The sequence below is a fragment of the Etheostoma spectabile genome, chromosome 10 (assembly GCF_008692095.1).
Source record: "Etheostoma spectabile isolate EspeVRDwgs_2016 chromosome 10, UIUC_Espe_1.0, whole genome shotgun sequence".
NCBI lineage: Eukaryota > Metazoa > Chordata > Actinopteri > Perciformes > Percidae > Etheostoma > Etheostoma spectabile.
Genome location: NC_045742.1, coordinates 6,332,913 through 6,341,700, shown reverse-complemented (window position 1 = coordinate 6,341,700; position 8,788 = coordinate 6,332,913). Strand labels below are relative to the sequence as shown.

General features: G+C 39.2%; 1 protein-coding gene across 3 annotated transcripts in view; it reads left to right on the top strand.

The window, feature by feature from the left end:
* The window catches only part of adad1 (adenosine deaminase domain containing 1 (testis-specific)), an 11,381-nt gene extending 4,762 nt beyond the window's left edge, over nt 1-6,619 (top strand). For all 3 annotated transcript variants that reach the window (XM_032527366.1, XM_032527365.1, XM_032527367.1), the window contains exons 6-13: nt 300-425; nt 812-935; nt 1,822-1,989; nt 2,223-2,298; nt 2,467-2,623; nt 4,567-4,801; nt 5,539-5,671; nt 6,014-6,619. In XM_032527366.1, coding sequence (XP_032383257.1) covers nt 300-425; nt 812-935; nt 1,822-1,989; nt 2,223-2,298; nt 2,467-2,623; nt 4,567-4,801; nt 5,539-5,671; nt 6,014-6,127 — 1,133 coding nt within the window. In that variant the 3' untranslated portion in view covers nt 6,128-6,619. The remainder of the gene's footprint in view (nt 1-299; nt 426-811; nt 936-1,821; nt 1,990-2,222; nt 2,299-2,466; nt 2,624-4,566; nt 4,802-5,538; nt 5,672-6,013) is intronic.
* The last annotated feature ends 2,169 nt before the right edge of the window (nt 6,620-8,788 follow it).

The window sequence follows — 8,788 nt, the reverse complement described above, 5'->3', positions numbered from 1 at the left end:
AGGCAGTGCCTGGTCTGCACGTGAACTGCAGCATCTCACTTGCAACACAGAGTTGCCTATGCAGATGCCTTTCTGTAAATAATGCAGGGAAAATTGGCGAACGCAGCAGCTGCCAATATCGGTCTGATATATTGGCCAGCCAATAAATTGATCACTACAGGAAATGCTGTATAAACACACACTACTGTAGAATATGCACATCTCTAGACTGTACATACATCTGTCATTCAGGGGTCTGTAATGAAATAAGTTAAAGCGCAGTTCATTGTTATTCTGTATTATCTTTTTTTGCCATTCAGAAAGGAAGAGTTCTGTCAACCTCCAGATTCCACAAGCTGTTAAGAATCAGCTCACTAAACTGATGAACAGCCACCCAGAGTTCTCTGCTTGTGCGGGCACCACAGCAGCATTTATCATTCAGACTTGTAAGTGAGCTTTAGCAAAAGCTGGAGAATATCCTGGTCTGAAGGTTGGTCTGTAAATAGTTAAATAACACAGGTTTTCATCTAAAATTACTTTGGATTGGGTTGTTGAATCATATTGTATACAATAACAATTGTTTAGTCTGACATTGGTGGGCACAGTGTAAAGGCAAGAAAATACTAATGGGAAATTGGACTTTATAAGCTATACAAAGGTAGTATTTATTACACTGTTTGTACAGCTGTTTATGATACTTTGTCGACTGCATTATGCATACTATATATATTACTGCATACTGTATAATAAGGAGCAGTGTTGAATTTCTAGTTCCATTAGGTCTGGTCAGAAAATTTGTGTGTGTACTTACAAAACTACTCTTTCTCAATAGCAAGTGGATGTGAGGTGGTTGCTCTAGGCACGGGGAACTTTAATACTAAAGAGAGTGCCTCCATGAGTGGACGGATTGTGCATGACTCCCATGCCGTAGTAACTGCAAGGAGATCCCTTATGAGGTAATTTGCAAACATGACCCTCCGTGTACAGTGTTTCCTTTAGGATTTCTTTTTAGCAATGGGGGTAGGTCTGTCCAAACAGCAACTAACGAAATTAATTTATACCTAGTTCCATGTCAAGGGTCATGAGGGCAAGAATACAACCAGCATCATCAAGAATGAAGATTTGAACACAAAGATGGCGTCATTCACATGCATATCAAGTAGCCTAGCCACGTTGGTTTGTTTTGGACTTGTAAACTGTACATCCATAAATGCTCCAGCAGAGAGGATGGTTAGTTTAGCCAGCAGTTAAGTCTACAAGAATTTGTCCAAATTTCGAGATGTGTGGCAAACTAATGTTATGGTATGTTAGGCACAGTTTTTCAATTTCTTACCTTGATTTTGGTGTCTGCTTTTTTAAGCCATCTCCCAGGGTAATGTTTTTGGTGGAGCTCCTTGTTTAATAGTCAACTCGGAAGAAAGCGATTGTTTAACAATAAACTACTGAGTTTAACTAGACAGGTCCAATAACCTCTGAATAGTACTACTTGTTTAATTGCAATGTCAGCGGCAGCCAGCCGGGGGTGCATTAGTCGGCAGGATCAATTAAAAGGCAGCCGTGACTACATTGTGTGTCTGCTCTTTTTCTGATACCGTGGCGGCAGAAATTTTGCCATGGCGATGCGCCACACTAAAATCGTCATTGAGGAAACACTGGTGTATATTAGATTGTTTGTTTGGGTCATGGTATGTCTAGAAACCAAAAAAAAGTTCTCATTATCCTGTAATGCAAGTGTTAATACACTATTAATATTGCTCCATGTAAGGTTTTACTCTAGACACTGTAACTGCATATATTTCACATGTTCCATAATAATGAGCCATTCTCATGCTTTGCTGGCAGGTTTCTCTACCGACACCTGCTGATGTTCTTCAGCAAAACTGCCAATCTGACAGAAAAGTCGATCTTCCAGCAGAACAGTAGCAGCGGTCTCCTCAGCCTGAAGAATGGCATTACCCTCCACCTTTATGTGAACCAACTGCCAAAGGGTGCTGCAATCTCTTCTAAACTGTGAGTGTAATTATCAACTTCATCCTTTAGAGGTTCCAACCGCATTTTTCTTATGAGGCACAGCAGATCAAGTGGTGTGATATATTCAGGGTCTTGAGTAAGGGAAAGGGATCTGTGTTTATAGCAGATAGGTATTTGTAAGAGACACAAAAATGCCAGCTATGGAAAAAGTAGCACAAATAAAGTTTCTACAAATGCAATGTCCTTTCCTCAGCTCTGTGCTTTATTCTCAGGCGCCTGAATCCGCTCTCCATTTCGGCATGGCAGGTCAACAACGAGATCAGTCTCCACCTCTCAGTGGAGGGAAAGGTTTAATACTGTTACTTTCTCTCATGTAGGGGATGTTGCTTTTATGATATATGCAACACAAGTGAAGATGTATATTTCTAAATGTATAATAGAGTTGTAATATAATTTGCATTGCAATTGTTGCCTGCAATATTGCTGCTTAACTACAAATTAATCTGTTTCTTTTAGGTGTTCTCTGTGTTCTCTTCATCCTTTGATCAATCTACTTCCAAGGTGGTCAGCATGTCCGCCACAGACAAGCTAACTCAGTGGCAGGTACTAGGATACCAGGGAGCCTTGCTCAGCCACTTCATTGAGCCTGTCTATGTCCAAAGCATCCTCATAGGCAAGTCAATCTCACTAGACTAGGATAATCAGTTTTTTCCCCTTGCAAACAGAATTTAAAAGCAGATGCCCTATTCTAATTCTGTGCTGCCTTTTCCAAATCCTGAAATGCAACAGCATAATCACTCCAGGGGTTGTGTAAAGTGAGACAGTATAGCTATCAGACAATTAAATCAGAATGGTAGACTTCCTGATTTGTAACCTAACCTGATTTGAGAATGGAAGGGAAACTTCTGTATTTTTCAACCTGGATTCTATTTTCACCACAATTGGATGTGTGTAAAATTACAGATAGCATAGCCTGTTATTTATAAGACTTTTAATGTCATGGTTGAATATTTACCGTATTTTCTGGACTATAAGTAGGTCCAGAGTGTAAGTTGTATCAGTCAAAAATGTGTCATGAAGAGGAAAAAAACCTGTACGTAAAAGTCACACTGGACTATAAGATGCATTTATTTAGAAATTAATTTCACAAAATCCAAGATCAAGAACAGACATTTAGCACACAGAACAGGCTGAATATGGTATGTGATAGGTGTAAACCAATTCCTGGGTATCCTGGTCTGCCTTTGAGAAATGAAAGCATAGATGTGCCGATCTGGAATCTTGCACCTTATGAGGTCTTAGGGAGCAAGCTTACTTCCCCTTTCTCTTCTTTGTCCGCCCAGAGAATTTGGCCCGCCCATGAGAAAGAGAGAGACAGCATGGCTTTCAAAAAAGCAAAGTGGCAGTTGGTCAAGGCCACCCTCCCATCTTTCAACTATACAATATCACACAGAACAACTACCAAGGTGTGAAGACGTAACTGCAATGTTGACAAGCCTCTCCCGGCATCATGTTGATCAAGCACCCATGTGTGGACCCCTTCCTTCAGCTTTGGCCATCTTGCTTTTAACTCATGATTAGCTTTCTTTTTGTTTCTTAAAATCCGAAAGAAATGGCCGTGAGTTTGCAGTGAACATGCCATTCAGTTGAGTACTGTTGACTCTCGTCCATATTTTTCCGAAAGATCTGAACCGGAAGTAGAAGGTCGTAACTTTGGGCACTTGTTTGTGACCTCCTTCTTCTGAATGTGTCGACTGGAACACTCTGAAGCATATATTGCACCCATCAGCTCTGGAAGAGGCGCAGCACCGATGCTGCTAACGCTGGCATCGTCACTAACAGTGCTTACGGTGCTTCAAAAAAATGGGCATTGTTGGTGTTTTGTCATTTTAGAACCAGAAAGTAAAGTAAGTATCAGTACTGGTGACATCCCTGTAGCTTAGCGTATGGGGCTCTGGATACGTCACCCTTTGTGTTGTTGTGATTGGTTGTAGCATTATCCAATTGCGTGCAGTGAGATTTTAAAATAAACACTTGGTGCCGCCCTTCGAGATGGGCAACTTTCATTACTCAATGCCAGACCCTTCATTTTTCGGATTTGGTTCTGGATTTCCGACTACAATGTGGAAGAGACCATGTGAGAGTTTAGATCGAAACTTCTCCTTGAGTGAGACTTGGTTAGACCCAATAACAAACAGATTGGATAAAGCAAAAGGTAAAGAAAAATGTTCATCTGTAGGGTCCGTAAAGTAGTCACACACAACTTGAACCTGTCATTGGCAAAAACAAGCACTTTTATTGGAAATTTTGACTGTGGACAATCGAACCGAAGGATTACATTGCAGACTGTTTCACGACTCAAGCGCTCTTACTCAATGCTGGACCCATTAAAAAAAAAAAAAGAAAAAAAAAATTGTAGTTACTTAGATACAAAAAGCTGGAAAAATAGGGTCAGAGTTGAAAAAGACTTAAGTTTCCTGTTTAAAAAGTTAATCTTGATAAAAGTAGTAGAGGAAGTCTATCAGACAAATAACATGATCCAGTGTTCAAGTATAACTGTACATAGGTATTTGCTAAAAGATATATATGAACAATTTTTTTTTTTAAATCTTATAGGTGACATTGACTGCAGTGATATCCGTGGCATGAAAATCTCTGTGAGTCAGCGTGTGGAGGGGATCACGTCTCAGCTGCCCATGTTCTACTGCATGATGAGGCCCTACATCAGCCTGGTGCCTTCTGTGGCTACTAACAGTGCCGACAAATGCCAATTGACTTACGGTATCAACTGGAGTGAAGGTGACAGCTCCCTGGAGGTTGTGGATGGCCTGGAGGGCAAGACCGTAGAGCAGTAAGGATGACTGTATAGGAAGTTGACTGTAGGGTGTTGTATGTAGCTGCCAATGTTTTTTTTGCATATATTCATATTTGTTGGCAAATAGTTTATCTGGTGGGGATTTCCAATTTCAAACTTTTAAGAGATTGGATTGCAATTAATTAGAAATCTCTTCAAAGCTTACTGCGCAATCAAAGCATAATTAATGGATAAATTAATTTTAAGGTTGAAACAATGCTGCCTGGAAATGTAATGGGCAAGTTACCGAGTGTGAGAAGTTAAAACTGTAGCCAGTGGTTCTCAACTTGACAAATTCCCTTGTCAGTCAGCTGTGTAGAGATTAGGGTTGGGCATCTTCTGGATTTTAGCAATTCTGATTTTTCCTTTTGATTCCCGTTCTTATTACGTCTTGATTCCAATTCTTTGAGGGTGGAGTTGAATAGGGTCACATGCCACATTTCACAAATAAGAGGAAAGTTTGGTGTATGTGTTTTGCAGTTTTACAGTTTTTTTTTATAAAGTAAAGCCTCACTAGAGTGCTGCTTACTGTGCTCCATGGCTGCCACACAACAAGCGCCTTGCAAATGTTAAATTAACAACAAATGATCAGACCAAATCCTCCAAACGATTCCAATAAAGGACAATTCCACTGGATTTGTCATTTTTGAAATTGTCTTTTACAATTTTTTGTTATTTTGCTTGCTTTGTCTGTGAGCAAACACATTTTCATTACAGTGATTATCTGGTTGTAGATCTCCCTTTAAGAGTGGCCCTGCTCTTGCAAGCCGTCTGTGCAAAGCAGCGATGCTGCACCGCTTCAGGTTGGTGGCCAAAGAGGCCCAGAGGCAGGACCTGCTGGCCACAAGCTCCTACACAGAAGCCAAGGTAACCTCAACAGTGTTTAATGTAAACCAAAGTAACACTTGTACTACAGCAATAAAACAGGTTGCAACCCTAAACCACTGAATTTCACTCTATTGGTATTCAAAAGCAGATCCTGTTTTAAAATGAATCAAAACACTTACATGTGATATGATTTTCAGTTTGATAAACATATAACACTTAAACGCTTGATACATTATTTTCTCTGCTCAAGGCATGTACTATCTTAACTTCATCATTTTATATTTAAAAAGGATTTTGTCAAGACAGGTATAAATTTGATTTAGAAAAGATCTCTGTACAAATCGTTATCCACTTATATTGTTTTTTTTTTTGTCACTAAAGAGGATGGCAAAGCCGTACCAGGAAGCCAAGAATGTGCTGAGGGCGTTTCTGCTGCAGCAAGGCTTTGGTTCTTGGCTGACCAAGCTTTCTGTTAGTGATAACTTCAACATGTGAGTAAAACCACATTATCACTGAAAAAAAAATCTACAATCTGGAACCAATTGTGTTTAAATGTAAAAATTAAGTTGTGTGGAATTTGCTGGTTTTGTTGTGGGCTTTCTACAGGGATTAAAGTCAATCCCTGTTCATGTTTAAAAGCCGTTTTGTGTTTGTGGACTTTCTATGGTCTTTTATTCAATTATACATTTGTATGATATAGCCATTTGTAGAGCCAAATTTGCGTCTCAGCCCAATGCAGACCTTTATTGTGGTAATAGTTCTGTTACCTTCAGTTAATATGTATATGCGTTGTATAAGGTGATAAGAGCATGCACTACATACATTGTTTTAAAACTGTATGCTAATTTGTGTAATGAAAATGACTATGTACAATGTATAATCATAACTTTTGTATCCTTCATTTGAACTTCACCTTTATGGTCCTGAGGGCTCTGTATGACAAGTCATGATTGTTACATAAAAAGACCTGGGTTTGGTCTCACTTAAGTTACTGTTTGTGTTTTCATTTCATAGAGAAAAACAATATGTTTGGTCCATATTCAGTGATTTGACTTAACATTTGATACTGAACAGTGTGTGTTTAAGTCTTAGTAAGCCATAGTCTACATCCACAACGTTCCACCAACCGGATTGTTCCGATGTCGCTGGAAATAACCGCCGGATATCCGTTACTTTCCGCTTTCTTTGTATAGAGTTATAAACTCCGGTCAATTTATGAAGACTATGGTTAACTGCTCCTCAAATGTTTTTAGGGTAAATCCAGACAGCTATCTAGACTTTGTGTCCAATCTGGGTTTTCTGTTGCATGACTTTTGAATGCACACGTTCCAAAAAAACTAGTTCCTTCCAGAGGCTATTTTGCAGCGGCTCCATGGGTATGTCCCGAAGCCCTTAAATTGCGTCCCCGACTCCTGCACTTGCCTCCCTTCCTCGTGTCTTAGTCCCTCCCACTGAGGAGGCCCGGGTGAGAGACAAGGAAATCATGGGAGAAGAAGGGCAACGGACAAATGTGTTTTAGAGAGATGAGACATCCTTTCCTTTGAAGCGTCATATGAATTTGTCAGCTATTTGGGCGGAGTAAGCAACTCTTTCAGCTGCACAGCTTCCGGTAAGGCTGCTCTCGTGTATCCTCGAATATAACTCCAGGAGGAGATTCAGCCCATGGCTCCGTCTGACAATTAGCGCCGCCCATGACGATTGTGATTGGTTTAAAGACTGAGTAAGCCATGATCCCCCATGGGCAAATTACAAGCCCAGCAGCATGTAAAGTAATATATAAATAACTTAAATGAGCTCAACATTTACCAGCTGCAACATTAAAGTAATGAACACAATGCATCAACAATTATAATGCAATAATATGCAATGCAACTTATTTGTTAATCAAAATAAGATGGTTTTTTTCTGTATTCTCATCTCAAAACTCTTCAAAGGGCTTCATTTGTGTATTAAATCACCAACATTTTCTTACCACCTGGATTTTGTTCCAAATTTTTTTAATCTACTCCAGAGTTTGCAGGTCTGTATTTAAAATCAAAAGTTAATGTATGCTATCTTGTGTGAACTGGTAAACATTAAATGACTTGGTGTTGCCCTCTATACAGTTAGTGGCTGGTTAACTATTGTATTTTGCAAAGATCTGGCTGCTTGTCACTGTATTAAAACATATAGACCCCCGTAATGTTGAAGCAAACTGTTGATTTGCTCTGTTACTACATATACGCATACAGGAAATGCTGGGGTTTCCTGTCTATGTGCTTTAGTGGATCATTAACTCTTAAATGTTGAGCAGCCTTGTGAATATAGTGATGTTTACTTCGTAGTGGTTTGGGAAACAGAAGGAACTACCAGTGCAATCAGGAAACTTGTGTCCAAGGATCAAGCTTTACAGTTGTATGTATGCTCCAGGTTTCATACTTGTGTTTTCCTTTATATGTTCTTGCTTTTACATATACAGTGCAGAGTGTGATCTTTAAAGTGCAATTCAGTGCACCAAACCTCGATACCACCTTACACTGTTTCATTTTAGGCCAGTATGGCAGTTTAATAAATGGTCAAATGCTGATTAGTTTTATTGGTATACTTTTGACTGGTTAGGTTGTGCTCGATGGGAGTCCATTAGAGTTGATGTTTGATGCTTATGTATTTGTTTTAAATGATAATACAGAGGAAAACCTTAATGACAGTCAATTAACAAAGTAGTGTTAGCATGATACATGTAAAAGGCCATATTGTCTAGAGGCACTACATGTAAATTGCCCTCTTTTCTACTGCAGCCAATTCATAGTTACAAGTATTTTATATTGGAAATTTTGTTTTGTTTATCAGTTTACAGGGAATTTTTTTGTATCAAGACAAGTCCTGTAGATCAGAAGAGGGAAGTTTCCCAAAAATCTTTGTGTCCTCCTTATGTTACGTGCATGTGTTTAACATCAGGCAGCCAACTCACAGTTCAATTTTCTGTAAAATGGCACCAACCCGTATTATATTAGTTTTGTGATCTTGGCTGAATGTGTATGTTTTATAAATCATGCCTGCTATTGTATTTGTGTGTTGTACTGGAGTCTATTGTGGCTTGTAGAATGTTTCATGTCACTAAAATGGTTAATGTGTGTCTTGGTGGACATTGATACATTTTTTTGTTGTCTGTTTTAA